This window comes from Podarcis liolepis, assembly GCF_965112155.1.
Source record: "Podarcis liolepis genome assembly, chromosome: 14".
Lineage (NCBI taxonomy): Eukaryota > Metazoa > Chordata > Lepidosauria > Squamata > Lacertidae > Podarcis > Podarcis liolepis.
In genome coordinates this window covers 10363109-10378051 of record NC_139569.1, presented here as the reverse complement: position 1 = coordinate 10378051, position 14943 = coordinate 10363109, and the positions used below count along the sequence as shown (strand labels likewise).

Here is a 14943-nt window from a genome sequence, read left to right as displayed (position 1 = left end):
TTTTGGCAAATGGACGGATCCCACCCTGACACCTTGTTAGCCTGGAGAAGAGGAGGTTAAGGGGTGATATGATAGCCATGTTCAAATATATAAAAGGATGTCACATAGAGGAGGGAGAAAGGTTATTTTCTGCTGCTCCAGAGAAGCGGACACGGAGCAATGGATCCAAACTACAAGAAAGAAGATTCCACCTAAACATTAGGAAGAACTTCCTGACAGCAAGAGCTGTTCGACAGTGGAATTTGCTGCCAAGGAGTGTGGTGGAGTCTCCTACTTTGGAGGTCTTTAAGCAGAGGCTTGACAACCATATGTCAGGAGTGCTCTGATAGTGTTTCCTGCTTGGCAGGGGGTTGGACTCGATGGCCCTTGTGGTCTCTTCCAATTCTATGATTCTATGATTCTTTATTTGCCATCCCAGGTTATGCAATGCACTCACTTCTCCCAAGGCGGAGTCTGTAAGGCTTGTGTTTTTATAAAATGTAGGCTCAGAAAATGCTTATTAATGTGTCTCTACCCCGCCCAGCCCAGGGATGGGAACTTGCTGCATTTCATGTAAAGAAACTGCAGCGAGGTGACGGATGTTGCGCCAGGGAGATGGGTGGAGACTGTCTTTCATTTCCATAAAACTTGGTGAGGAACCAAAAGTTGTGAAAGATTTCGCATCAGGACCGCACGGGGCGTCAGTGACTGGAGAGGCTCTCGGAACACCTCCAAACCATCTCTCCACTGCCTGTGGAACACACGGTAGGAACTGGTTCATTTTATTTTTAAAAAAACTATTTGATTTTATTGTGGGTTTTTTGGGGGGGACTTTTTTTTGGAGGGACTTTTTCTTCCTCTATCATAATATTAGAACTTGGGATCACCCAGTGAGAGAGATTTCCTGGCAGATCAGGGGCAGATCAGAACAAGTCCTTCTGGGCACAGGGCGTGAGAAACTGGTGGAACTCCTTGCCACAAGATAGGTGGTGCTTAGGGAGGGAGGAGAAATCCAATTTGGTTAGGATTTTCACGTGTGCCTACCCAATTCGCTCTTTCCGAAACAATTCAGCAACCCCAAAACACAGCTCGTACCTCAAAAAAATTTTTGATTTTGATTTTATGTTGTAACCACCCTGAGATCTGTGGGTATAGGGGTGGTGTACATATTTAATGGATAAAAATAAAACCCTCACTTCCCCAAAATTTTGCAATGCAGTTCCCCAACCAAAGGATGTTTACAAAAATGCATACATTAGGGAATGTATTACATACATTCAAATGCATACAAAAAGGAATGTATTAGTGGAACAAAAAGACGAAGATGCATTATATTTGGAGAAATTGCTTGGGGAAAAAACCCATGTACGTTAGTCAAAACCGCAAACAAGAATGTGTTTATTAGGAGAGGTTCTCCCTAAAATGCTGTTGAATTTTCATTAGGGGTTTTTTTTAAAAAAAACAACAATAGTCACAAATTGCTATAGAAATGTGGAGAAGATGTTTTAAGACTGGGAAAACGAGAAATGGTGAAGGCCAAAATGGGGACAGATTCTTTCATCCCCTACCTATCTGGCAGGGTGGTTGTGAGATAAGATGGAGGAGGAGACATCCTGTAGAGCCTGCCTAGAATAAAGGCAGGAGCAAAACAAGGTAGCAATTATAGCCCAGGTGATAAAATGAAACCTCCAGGGTTAAGAGCAGTGTACCTCGAAATACCAGCTGCTGAGGAAAATAACAGGTTGAGAGGGCTAGAGCCCGCCTGCCTTGGTTGCAGGCTTCCTGGAGGCCTGATCTGACTGATCACTGTAAGTAATCAGGATGTTGGAATAAATGGGTTTTTTTGGTCTGCTTCAGCAGCAATCTTCATGGGATCTTTATAATCCCCAAGGTAGTCCAGTGGGTTTTTTTTTTAAAAAAATGATACTCTATTTACAAGTAGCAAAACTGACGGGAAGAGTTAGAGGAGTATTGAACCAGAAAATGTTTGGAGAATGGAGAATATTTAAGGATTATATAAGATCATATTGTACCAACCGCACCACCTTAGCAGAATTTGAGTGATACTTGTAAAGACAACAAATACCGTTTGTGGAGTAGACAGGAACAATATTAAAGTATATAAAACTGTGCGGGGGAAAACAGCAGTATAAACAGTACGATGAGAATGATTGGAAGACTCGTTTTGTCAGAAGTCTTTTTTATTTAAGTGTTTATTTAAGTATGAATTAGGAAGATTAAGTTTTTTAATGCACGTAAATCTGATTTTTCTTTCTTTTTTCTGTATTTTCTTCTTCTCTTTTTTCTTAATTGTTTTTTCTTTAATTTTCTTTTTGTAGTATGAGATTGTAAAATCTTTGTATATGTGTGTAATTTAAATTAATAAAGATTATTTTTTTTAAAAAAAAGTTTGATATTCTAATGCTTATTTCTGGGAATGAAGGGGTAAAGTCCCACAGTACCTGCCTGGACCAAAATAAACTTGCAATCTCCACCCACATAGTGGTGGTGGTTGTTTTTTTACTAAATAAACATTTGGCAGGAGAATCTCCTGCCAGCAGAGCGATACCAGGATGATCTTGCTGAACCACGGCCTGCAATGCACCTGCCAGGTGGGAAGAGGCAAGACACCTTCCTCTGACACAGAGAACAGAGCAAGACACAGCCTGCAAGGCTTCAGAGCAGCAGGGAGAGAAGTTGGCGACAGAATTCGGAGTCAGGCATTGGTCCATCTAGCTCAGTATTGTCTAAACTAACTGGCAACACATCTCCAGGCTGCCAGGAAGGGATTTCCCCCTGCCTTACCTGGAGAAGCCGGGAATGGAACCTGTGACCTTCTGCGCGCAAAGCAGATGCACTGTCCATGAGCTGCAGCTCTTCTTAATCAAGTACCCTTTTTGGCGAGGGGCAACCCTTGGGATGCAGGTGGCGCTGTGGGTTAAACCACAGAGCCTAGGACTTGCCGATCAGAAGGTCGGCGGTTCGAATCCCCGCAACGGGGTGAGCTCCCGTTGCTCGGTCCCTGCTCCTGCCAACCTAGCAGTTCGAAAGCATGTGAAAGTGCAAGTAATAAATAGGTACCGCTCCGGCGGGAAGGTAAACGGCGTTTCCGTGCGCCGCTCTGGTTCGCCAGAAGCGGCTTAGTCATGCTGGCCACATGACCTGTACGCCGGCTCCCTCGGCCAATAAAGCGAGCTGAGCGCCGCAACCCCAGAGTTGGCCACGACTGGACCTAATGGTCAGGGGTCCCTTTACCTTTACCTAACCCTTGGTTTGTGGAAGAGAGAGGTGGGAGCGCAGCTCTAATCGCTCCCTCTTTGAAGGAGCATAATTCCACCTTGCAAGGTGAAAGATTTGGCAGCGCTTGCGAGAGATAGCTAAGCCACTCCCGGAGGATGCCAAGCATCTCAGCGCACTGAGCGACGCCGATGATGAGAAAGTGAGCAAGCGCAGCCCGGGGCCTGGGTGTCGGCCTTGGGAGTCTGGCTGAGAGCTGCTCCCTCCAGAGACCTTGGGGGAAGGAAACACCTACCAAGCTCTCAGCCTGGGAAGATACTGCGACTGGGCGAGATTCCAAAGCCCCACAACCTCGAGAAGCAGAGGGAACATCTCTGCTGATGCGGCAACACCTTCACGCCTGCCATAGCCAGTGGCCTGGATGCCAAGACCAAGACGCAGCTGTGAGTCAGTGGCTCAGAGCTCATCCAAGCCACTGGGATCCTTTTATTTGCCTTCAAAAAATTTTATTCATTTTATAACACAACTAAACAACGCAAACAGAAAAACAAAAAATACCCCATCGCGGGGATTTGAACCACTGACCTTCTGATCAGCAAGCCCAAGAGGCTCAGTGGTTTAGATCACAGTGCCACCCGCATCCCTGAAGATGCAAAGGGAACCACAATAATCCACTTGTCCCTAGTGGACCCTACAAACAAAAACCCATGCAACTTTAAACAAAAACTTGTGGCCAACAACCTGTTCACCTTACCTGAACGACCTGTTTGTCATAATAAACCCCCGTATGGGGTTGTAAGTCTAGTGACTGAAATGTTATTTACATGTTGTTGACACTGTGCTCTTTTAACAAATGGTTTTGAGCCAATTATGTCGTGAGGAAAGCAACATACAAATCTCCAATCCAGTCAAATCATGGTGCCACTCAGCTGGGGCTGGTCAATTAGGACTTGTGGCCGCAGTGCCCCCAAACACAGCCCTGAAAATAGCACATCTTTGGGGCTCAGTGATCTCGCGTGGGTCTTGTGATTCGCACGGGAGCACAGATGGGAAGCAGCTTGTCCCAGTTTTGGGAGGGTATGCGTTTTAAGCAGTATCATCCCACTTTCTTTTTTAAATACATTTTTTATTTTATTTTCAAAAAGAAATGAAAGAAAAAAGAAAATAAACATACATCAAAAAACCATACAAAATCCACGTATCAAGATTGGTCTGAATCTCCTAACTTGCCCTCTCCCATCCATGGGTCCTCTTGAATCTATTTTCAACTGCATATCAATACTTCTCCAGTTTTTCATCTTCCTAAATCATCTGTACTTTCTACTACTGTACATTACAAGTGTGCTTAAAATCCTGCTAATGTTTTGACCTGTTTACAGTGACTTTGTATATACATTATAAACATTTCCCATTCTTATTAAAATTTCTTGTCTTCTTGGTTCCTTAGCTTCCCGGTTAATTTTGCCATTTTGGCAGAGTCCATCAATTTGATTTGCCCTTCTTCTCTGGTCGGGGTTGTCTCTTCCTTCCACCTCTGGGCTAGCAGCATCCGTTGTAGCATACATGAACAGTTTCCTTTTGTAGTATCACCCCACTTTCAACAGCCTTGGCTTTCCTCAAGGAATCCTGGGAACTGTGGCTTGTTAAGGGTGCTGGCGGATGTTAGGAGACCCCTATTCCCCTCATATGGGACGCGGGTGGCGCTGTGGTCTAAACTATAGAGCCTAGGACTTGCCGATCAGAAGGTCAGCGGCTTGAATCCCCGCAACGGGGTGCGCTCCCGTTGCTCGGTCCCTGCTCCTGCCAACCTAGCAGTTCGAAAGCATGTCAAAGTGCAAGTAGATAAATAGGTACCGCTCCGGTGGGAAGGTAAACGGTGTTTCCGTGTGCTGCTCTGGTTTGCCATAAGCAGCTTAGTCACGACCTGGAAGCTGTACGCCAGCTCCCTCGGCCAATAAAGCGAGATGAGCGCCACAACCCTAGAGTCGGTCACGACTGGACCTAATAGTCAGGGGTCCCTTTACCTTTATTCCCTTCATAGAACTACAGTTCCCAGAGCAGTTTAACAACCAGTCCATCTTCCCAGGAAACTTTGGGAATTGCTGCTCTCGTGAAGGGAACAGGGGTCTCATAACAAGCACCCTTAACAAATGACACTTCCCAGGATTCCTTGTGGGAAACCAGGGCTGGTGCGATGCTAGAACACAGCAAGGAGGAGGAGGATGGAGACAAAGCTAGAACAGGTTGGCCCTGCCCGCCATGCACTCTAGCGCCACCTGCTGATGGGCTCCTTGCAGTCTGCGCAACCAGTCTTAGTGGGCACCAGCTACAACTGGTGCCACCCCAATGGGCCCTCTCGTGAGGTGCTTATAGCCCACAACTAAAATATTCTCCTCCCGTCTCTCCCATTTAGGGGAATTACCATGAAGCTGTTGTTGGGCATTTCCGCCCTGGCTTTCCTGCTACAGGCAGCCACCCCTCTGAAGATCTGCGCGTTCAACATCCAGAGCTTTGGAGACAGCAAACTGTCTAATGAGGGGATCTCGGAAATTATTGTGAAGGTGAGAACGGGGCTTTGCAAGGATAGAATCCCCAACATGAGAGACCCAATACCAGCCCGACTGCAGCAGACAGGTTTGGGAAGAAGGAAAATCTGGGTCCTCTGGCCGAGCTCTGAGTGATGGGCAGGGATTCCTGACTCTCACTTGTACAAGAATAGCAGCAACAAGATGGCTTCCTCCCCATCGTCCAAAAACAGACTGCCTAAATGAAGGAAGGATGGGGTAACCAGGAATGGATTTTCCTGCAGAAGGACTGTGAGCTCAAAACAAATAATGGTATCAAATTATCATCATCATCATTATTATACTCAGAGTAAGTAAAGGGACCCCTGACCATTAGGTCCAGTCGTGGCCGACTCTGGGGTTGTGGCGCTCATCTCGCTTTATTGGCCGAGGGAGCCGGCATACAACTTCCGGGTCACGTGGCCAGCATGACTAAGCCGCTTCTGGCGAACCAGAGCAGTGCACGGAAACGCCGTTTACCTTCCCGCCGGAGCGGTACCTATTTATCTACTTGGACTTTGACGTGCTTTCAAACTGCTAGGTTGGCAGGAGCAGGGACCGAAAAACGGGAGCTCACCCCATCACGGGGATTCGAACCACCGACCTTCTGATCGGCAAGTCCTAGGCTCTGTGGTTTAACCCACAGCGCCACCCGCGTCCCCATACTCAGAGTAGAATCACTGAAATCAATGATTCCAGTAGTAGATAGGTAGCCGTGTTGGTCTGCCATAGTCAAAATAAAAAAATTCCTTCCAGTAGCACCTTAAAGACCAACTAAGTTAGTTCTTGGTATGAGCTTTCGTGTGCATGCACACTTCTTCAGATACACGTGTATCTGAAGAAGTGTGCATGCACACGAAAGCTCATACCAAGAACTAACTTAGTTGGTCTTTAAGGTGCTACTGGAAGGAATTTTTTTATTTTGAAATCAATGAACACAACTTGAGGACTCCTCCAGACAACATATTTATTGCTCGTTCCCCTGATCCAGCAGAGCTTTTCTAATGAAATTCTTCTTTACACAACTGATCTGGGGAACTTGCTGCCACAAGAAGTGGTGATGGCTGCTGTCTCAGGTGGCTTGAAAAGGGTCCCATAAGGGAAAGATGAGAAGAGGCCAGCCACTGGGTATTAGTCATGACATTAGTGGGGCTTCCATGTTTAGAGGCAGTCTACCTCTGCAGGGATGTGGGTGGCGCTGTGGGTTAAACCACAGAGCCTAGGACTTGCTGATCAGAAGGTTGGCAGTTTGAATCCTGTGATGTGGTGAGCTCCCGTTGCTCAGTCCCTGCTCCTGCCAACCTAGAAGTTCGAAAGCACGTCAAAGTCCAAGTAGATAAATAGGTACCGCTCCGGCGGGAAGGTAAACGGCGTTCACCAGAAGCGGCTTAGTCATGCTGGCCACATGACTCGGAAGCTGTATGCCGGCTCCCTCGGCCAATAAAGTGAGATGAGCGCCACAACCCCAGAGTCGGCCACGACTGGACCTAATGGTCAGGGGTCCCTTTACCTTTACCTCTGAACAGCAGTTGGTGGGGAGCTGCAGCAGAAGAGATGGGTTGTGTTGACCACTGTGGGAAGCCAGAAGTCGGACAAGATGGACCTTCCATCAGATCCAACGGGGCCCTTCTGGCATAGCTGTCAACTTTCCCCTTTTCTTGCGAGGAATCCTATACGGAATAAGGGAATTTCCCTTAAAGAAAGGGAGACGTTGACAGCTATGCCTTCTGGTCTTCTTACGCACGCATGCTTCTTCCAGATCCTGTCGCGGTACGACATTGCCTTGGTGCAAGAGGTGCGGGATGCCGACCTGAGCGCCGTTAGTGAATTGCTGGAGCGGCTCAACAGGTAACACTTCATCTCAGGGCTGTGGGTTCGAGTCACGCCTTGGGCAAGATTCCTGCATTGCAGGGGGTTGGATTCCACGAAGACAGGACGGGAGAGAGAGAAGGCAGTGATGGATTGTTTCTCAGCGGGAGGAGAAGACAAAGCGAATTAGGGAGAGTGAGCCCGGGGACCAGTCTCCTTTCTCAGGAAATATATGCAGAACAGCCAAGCCATGCAATGTCGGTGCTGTTAGGCTTTAAAAAAATAAGCAGCAGGCAAGAGGGGACAACCTCCAGGGTCAGATGTAGAGGGCTACTGAAAGTCAGCGTCTGGAGAACAGCAGCAGGAGAGCCCTGCAGCCTCCTTCCCTTCCGATGGGCTTCCTGGAGGTGCTTGGTTGGCCACTGTGGGGTTCATAGAGTCATCTAGTCCAACCCCTTTGATGCAGGAATCTCAATTAAAGCATCCATGACAGATGGCCATCCAAGCTCTGCTTAAAAAGGAAGGAGAATAATAATAATAATAATAATAATAATAATAATAATAATAATAATAATAATAATATCTTTATTGTCATCTACCACCTCCCGAGAGTGTTAGGATATAGTTCTGTTCTACCTTAAAAGGGAACAGGCATAACTATTGTGTGTCACATGCCTGTTTACTTCCAGCGCAGGCTTGCTGGGAACTTCAATTTGTATATTGCTTTTGCATGACTCCTGTTTGCTGGACACGAAGGGAAGCAGACATGTTTTTTCCTTTGTTCCTGATCTATGCTGAATAAACACTTGTAAATAATGCTTACACATGTCTCTGTCCACCACTTCTGTTGTGAGAAGATTTATTCACTCTGCTGATAGAGCGTGCCAAGTCTCTAAAGGTATCTGAGGCTTGTGTTGCTGTTTGATGCTTTTCCAAGGGAGACTGGTGATCACTCGGCTGCCGGCCGGTGGCTGGAGCCAGCTGGGGGCCTGCCTGATGCCCCCGTCTCCTGGGCAGTATCCCAACAGAGAGAACCCGTTCCACTGTCAAGCAACTCTTACCATCAGAAACTTCTTCCTGATGTTTAGTCGGGAACAGAAGGTTGGATGAGGTGGGCCCCTGGCCCGATCCAGGAAGTGCTCTTGCTACGAGATTCACACAGTGTGCAGGCCAGCTATTCTTCAAGAGGCCTACAGGTGTTCCTACCTGGGCTGCCATTGCTTAGGATGTGACAGCTGGATGGGAAAGGGTTTGGCAGGTGATGTGGGGAGGGGCGTCTGCCTTGTTTTACAAGCCAACTCTGTTGAACTAATTCAGAGTCCTTAAACTGCTGCTCTGCACACGTCCTTCTCTGCCTTTCCTTGATTTTCCCTCTCCCTCTTCTTGCTCCGCAGTGCCTCTAAGCACAACTACGCCTACGAAATCAGCGAGTCGCTGGGACGGGAGAACTACAGGGAAATGTACCTCTTCCTCTACAGGTACCGGATCAAATCAGTGCTTTGTGGACAAGTACATTCCTACATTTCAAATTGTACTCTCCCACTCACATTTTCTCATCCGGGTACATCCATCTTCAGAACTGCAAAAAAGCAACATTATTATTATTTTGATTGATTGATTGATTGAATGAATGAATGAATGAATGAATGAATGAATGAATGAATGAATTTATATACCGCCCTATACCCAGGGGTCTCAGGCCAGTTCACAGAATAAAATCAAAACATAAAACCACAAAATACAGTGGCACCTCGGCCTATGAACTTAATTTGTTCTGGAAGTCCATTCTTAAACCAAAGCGTTCTTAAACCGAGGTGCGCTTTCCCTACTGAGGCCTCCCGCCACCGGTGCCCTTCCACCTACTTCTGGTTTTGCAGTTGGTTGCCCGAATCGTTTGTTAACAGGACTGTTCGTAGACCAAGGTACCACTGTACATAATAAGAATAAAAACAACTCAATAGCTGCCCTGCCCCCCAAAGAAACACATTTTAAAAGGGCATAGGATGTAAATCAGATCAACCAAAGGCCCAGCTAAAAAAACGTTTTTGCCTGGAGCGTAAAGATGCATAATGAAGGCGCCAGGCGGACTTCCCTGGGGAGAGCATTCCACAGACGGGGAGCCACTGCAGAGAAGGCCCCGTTCTCGTGTTGCTACCCTCCGGACCTCTCGAGGAGACACACAAAGAAGGGCCTCAGAAGATGATCTCAGGGGCCAGGTAGGTTCATATGGAAGGAGTCGGTCCTTGAGGTATTGCGGTCCTGAGCTGTTTAGGCACTCAGAGCATAAAGAAACAGCAGTTACAAACACAAGCATGGGGTAGACAATCCCTGGATAATCTCCTCCTCTATACATGAGGCATAGAGGACCACAGTTCCATTTGCAGATTGTGTTTGCTGGATAGGGTTCACAATAGGGGGCTTTATCGACAATGGGATGCAGTCCCTTTCCCAGCTTACCTGGTAATCCGACTGGAGTGTGCCTGCATTGTTCCTTTGCTGACTCCGTCCCCCTCTGCTTTCTATCCAGGACAAAGAGCGTCTCTGTTGTGGACACATACCAGTACTCAGATAAAAACAATGCCTTCAGCAGACCGCCTTTTATTGTCAAGTTCTCGCCTCTCAACGCCAGTGAGTAAAACAGAAGGGATCCCCCCCACACAGACACACCCATTCACTTCATAGGCCCATAGCCCAAACTCCATGTGAGGCTAAGGCTGGACATTTGTAGCTTGGGAGCTCAAGGGGCTGGAGGTTGGCTTACAACTCAGGTGGGCAAACGAGATCGGGAACAGAAGGTCCGAATGGATGCTCCGGGCAGGCAGAATGGGAAAGGAGGAAAGTGAGGTTCATCACCAGTACAAAAAGAGTAGCGTCTCCACCCCCATAGCTCAGCCCAGACCCCGAGGTCCAGCTCCGAGGGTCTTCTGGCGGTTCCCTCACTGTGAGGTTACAGGGAACCAGGGAGAGGGCCTTCTCGGTGGTGGCGCCCTCCCTGTGGAACGCCCTCCCATCAGATGTCAAGGAAATAAACATCTGTCTGACTTTTAGAAGACATCTGAAGTCAGCCCTGTTTAGGGACGTTTCTAGCGTGTGGTGTTTTATTGTGTTTTTAATATTTTGTTGCAAGCTGACCAGAGCAGCTGCGGCAACTCATTCAGACAGGCAGCATACAAATAATAAATGATGATGATGGGATAGCAAGGGGTTCCAGACTGGCAAATCCTGCCCCTCTAGAAAAGCCTTGGAAGTCAGTGGTCTTGCCTTTGGAGCAGTGGCGTACAGTGATGGGGGAGGGGGCTACATCATGCGCATGACATCACAAGTCACACATGCATCACACCTCCTTCCCTAAGCTGGGCAGAAGCTTCCTGGGCTTTGGGAAGAGGGTGACAAGGGGAAATTTAGGGGGCTAATATAGTTCCCCTAGTCCACTGACCACATGCCAATGCTCTGGAGAACATTCCTGGCACCTGAGTCCCGCAAGGGAATGAAAGGGCTCCCTGTGCTAATCCTGGTTCTTTTGCAGAAGACGACGAGCTGGTCCTAATTCCCCTCCACACAGCTCCAAATGACGCCGTGGCAGAGATCGATGCCCTCTATGATGTCTACTTGAAGATCATTGACAAGTGGGGGACGGATGTACGTGCTTTTGTTAACAGTTAAGATGCTTTTTGTTGAATGTTTTCTGAAAAGAAGGACTTGTGGCCACAGGTTGAACCACCCTGGTCTGGGGTTTCAGATGGGATACATTCCCAGCTCTGTTTTGGAGATGCGGCCTTGGTCCAGTATACCTGAAGAAGCGTCTCCACACCTCCATCGTTCTGCCCGGACACTGAGGTCCAGCGCCGAGGGCCTTCTAGCGGTTCCCTCACTGCGAGAAGCCAAGTTAACAGGGAACCAGGCAGAGGGCCTTCTCGGTGGTGGCACTCGCCCTGTGGAATGCCCTCCCATCAGATGTCAAAGAGAACAACTACCAGAGTTTTAGAAGACATCTGAAGGCAGTCCTGTTTAGGGAAGTTTTTAATGTTTGATGCATTACTGTATTTTAATATTCTGTTGGAAGCCGCCCAGAGTGGCTGGGGAAACCGAGTCAGATGGGCGGGGTATAAATAATAAATTATTATTATTATTATTATTATTATTATTATTATTATTATTATGCCAGGGATTGAATCAAGGACCTCTGCAAAGCAGATGCTCTACCCCTGAGCCAAGCCCCTTGAACAGGATGTTCTGTTCCACCCATCCCACAATAATTTGCTGACCACTGTTGGAGACAGGACATTAGACCCACCTTCAGAATATAAGAAGGCCCCTGCTGGATCAGGCCAATGGCCCACCTAGCCAGAGCTCTGTTCCCACAGTGGCCCACCAGATGCTTGTGGGGAAGCCTATGGTCAGGATCCGAGTGCAACCGTGCTCTCTCCCCACCTGCAATTCCCATCAGCAAATCTTCTTCCCTTTGTAGAACATGATGTTCCTGGGAGACTTCAATGCTGACTGCAGTTACGTGGGAAAGAACGCCTGGTCCTCCATCCGCCTGCGCACCAGCGAGGTTTTCAAGTGGCTCATCCCAGACTCTGTAGACACCACCGTGGGCAACTCCAATTGCGCCTATGACAGGTGAGGTTGGCCAAACCGCCAAGCAGTGATAGATCTTTAGACCCCAGTAGGGCTCATGACCATTAGGGGCGGGGTGGCGCTGTGGGTTAAACCACTGAGCTTCTTGGGCTTGCCGATCAGAAGGTCGGCGGTTCGAATCCCTGAGACGGGGTGAGCTCCCGTTGCTCTGTCCCTGCTCCTGCCAACCTAGCAGTTTGAAAGCACGAAGTGCAAGTAGATAAATAGGTACTGCTCCGGCGGGAAGGTAAACGGCGTTTCCGTACACTGCTCTGGTTTGCCAGAAGCAGCTTAGTCATGCTGGCCACATGACCCGGAAACTGTACGCCGGCTCCCTCGGCCCATAAAGCGAGATGAGCGCCGCAACCCCAGAGTCATCTGTGACTAGACCTAATGGTCATGGGTCCCTTTACTTTTACAGCTCTTGACCAAGAGCCACAACTGGCCCACTGAGGCTTCTCAGCTGCCACAACAAGCCACCTCTCCTCTTTCTGCTCCTCCTCCTCCTCCTCCTCCTTTCCCACTCTTGGAAGGACACTCAGCATCGAAAGTCGTCAGATGATCTCAGAGCAAGGGATCCAGGGCAGCCTCAGCTCCCCCCCCCCAAAAAAAAACAGGAGAGGACCACTCCATTTCTTTCCTTTTTGTGTCTAGGATTGTCGTGAGCGGTTCAAAGCTGAGGAAGTGGATTGAACCCAAGTCGGCCCAAGTGTTTGACTTCCAGAGCGCCTTCAAGCTGAGCCAAGAGGAGGTAAATCACATTCAGTGTTTAAGCCCTTGGTCCAAACAGGGTTTCCTGGGGCTTGCAGTGCATGCTGGGAAAACAATGTTTTCTGGCTTTGGCAACAAGAGATGCTCTGAGCTTCCCTGTTGTTCTCTCCTCCCATGCAGGCTCTGGCCATCAGCGACCATTTCCCGGTGGAGGTGACACTGAAATCTCACTGAAGCTCCATGCGACCTCGCAGCCTTGCTTTGACACCCCGTGCCGGAAAAGGGGTTCCGGCCACCCCTGGGTCTTCTCACCCCACAGTTACGTGTTTACTCGCAGACGTACAAAGCTGCCTTGATGGACCTGTGGTCTTTCCAGACCAGTATTGCCTCTTCTGTTTGGTAGTGTCAGTCAGCAGAGGAAACAACCCCTAAGGCAGGTTGCCAGGAATGGATCAGACAAGGAAAAGTGCTTACCATCTGCTTTCATTCAATATTTACAGAGAGAGGCTTGGAACACAGCCTCTCAGAATAATGGCGTTGTCCTGAGTGACTCTCCACCCCCTTTTTCCCTCCCACTTCCTCATTCATCATCTCTTCCATGGGTGGTGCTGAGGGCCATTTGCTTCCGAGCCCTTTGCTCTCCTACTTTCAAGGCTCGCCGTGTTCTGCGAGAAGGGGGTTCTGTAATGCTTTCTTAAGACACTGCGTCCGTCAGCTGTTGCCCTCCTGGTGGTTCCTCTTCCTCCTCCTCCTCTCCCATTATTTCCCAGCTTTCCCCCTCATCTGCCGCTGAGCTGTGACCTCCATCAAACCCCAGTCTTCTTCTCCAGAAGGGTCAGGCTGGTCATTTCTCCTCTGCCCAGTCCCTGACAGGTACTCTAGCTGCTTCCTGAGCTCTTAGGCAAAGGAGAGCCTCTTCCCTTGAGATCTTTGTGGCTCATAGGTGGGAGAACCTGTGGCTCTCCTGATGTTGCTAGACTCCCAGTGCCCACCAGCTCTTAGCCAGCAGATGAGGAAGATGATAACTGGAGTCCAACATTATCTGCAGGTCCTCCAGGTCTTGTTTTTGCTAGAGTTGTTGCTGCCAGGGATGGAACCTAGAACCTTCTGTTCTTCTGCAGACCAATTGACTTATGTGACATTGTCCACCTGTGTTGTATTCCACCTGAGCTGAGCTGGAGGGCACCAAAAGGCCTTCAAGAGATTCAGTGGGTTGCAGTGAGAGGGAGAGGAAACCTGTGGGTCTCCAGACATTGCTTAGGGGGACAGGGCTGTAGCTTATCTGCTTTGCATTCAGAAGGTCTCAGGTTTGATCCCTGGTGTCTCCAGGTCGGGCTGGAAGAACCTTCTTAGCTGAAATCACAGAGAACTCCTACCAGCTGATGCAGACCATTCTGACCTAGAGAGGTACCTGCCTTAGTAGAAGGCAGATTATCGGTCGATGTCCCTTGCTGGACTATAGCTCCCCATCACCTCTGACCACTGGCTAAGCAACATTTGGCAGGCCACAGGCTACTCCCACTTAGCACACTGGATTGGCGAGGCCATTGAGCTCTGGATGACTTTGGGACTAACCTACCTCATGTGCTGGTTGTGATAAAAGGGAGGAGGGAACCATAAGTACACAAGGAGAGTCTGCTGGATCAGACCAGCATCTTCTTCTCCTCACCTTGGCCAGCCAGATGCCCCAAGCACAACCCGAGGACAAAAGCCCTCTACCCTCCTGTGGTTTCCAGCAACTGGTATTCAGAAGTACTGCTGCCTCCAGCTGTGGAAGCGGAGAATAGTCATCATGGCTACTAGCCACTGATCATCTCCTCCTCCATTCATTTGTCCAATCCTCTTTTAAAGCCGCCCAAGTTGGTGTCCATCACTGCCTTCTGTGGGAGTTCCATAGTTTAACTACGTATTATGTGAAGAAGTACTTTCTTTTAACCACGCTGACCATGGATGCATGATAATAAATAAAATAAACGGTGCCCAGTCTCCTGTTTTTAAGGCATAATAACCACTTTTGACTCCA

General features: G+C 48.5%; 1 protein-coding gene across 2 annotated transcripts; it reads left to right on the top strand.

The window, feature by feature from the left end:
* The first annotated feature begins 585 nt into the window (after positions 1–585).
* Positions 586–14896, top strand: DNASE1L2 (deoxyribonuclease 1 like 2). 2 transcript variants are annotated; one of them, XM_083474529.1, is made up of 9 exons: positions 586–744; positions 5630–5777; positions 7540–7628; positions 8984–9067; positions 10117–10217; positions 11116–11228; positions 12058–12212; positions 12864–12960; positions 13101–14896. In XM_083474529.1, exons 2-9 carry the CDS (start codon positions 5640–5642, stop codon positions 13152–13154), a joined length of 831 nt encoding a protein of 276 aa, XP_083330655.1. In that variant the 5' UTR covers positions 586–744; positions 5630–5639; the 3' UTR covers positions 13155–14896. The 2 variants fall into 2 exon arrangements, with proteins under 2 accessions (XP_083330655.1, XP_083330654.1); XM_083474528.1 differs by having other exon boundaries at positions 12864–14896.
* The last annotated feature ends 47 nt before the right edge of the window (positions 14897–14943 follow it).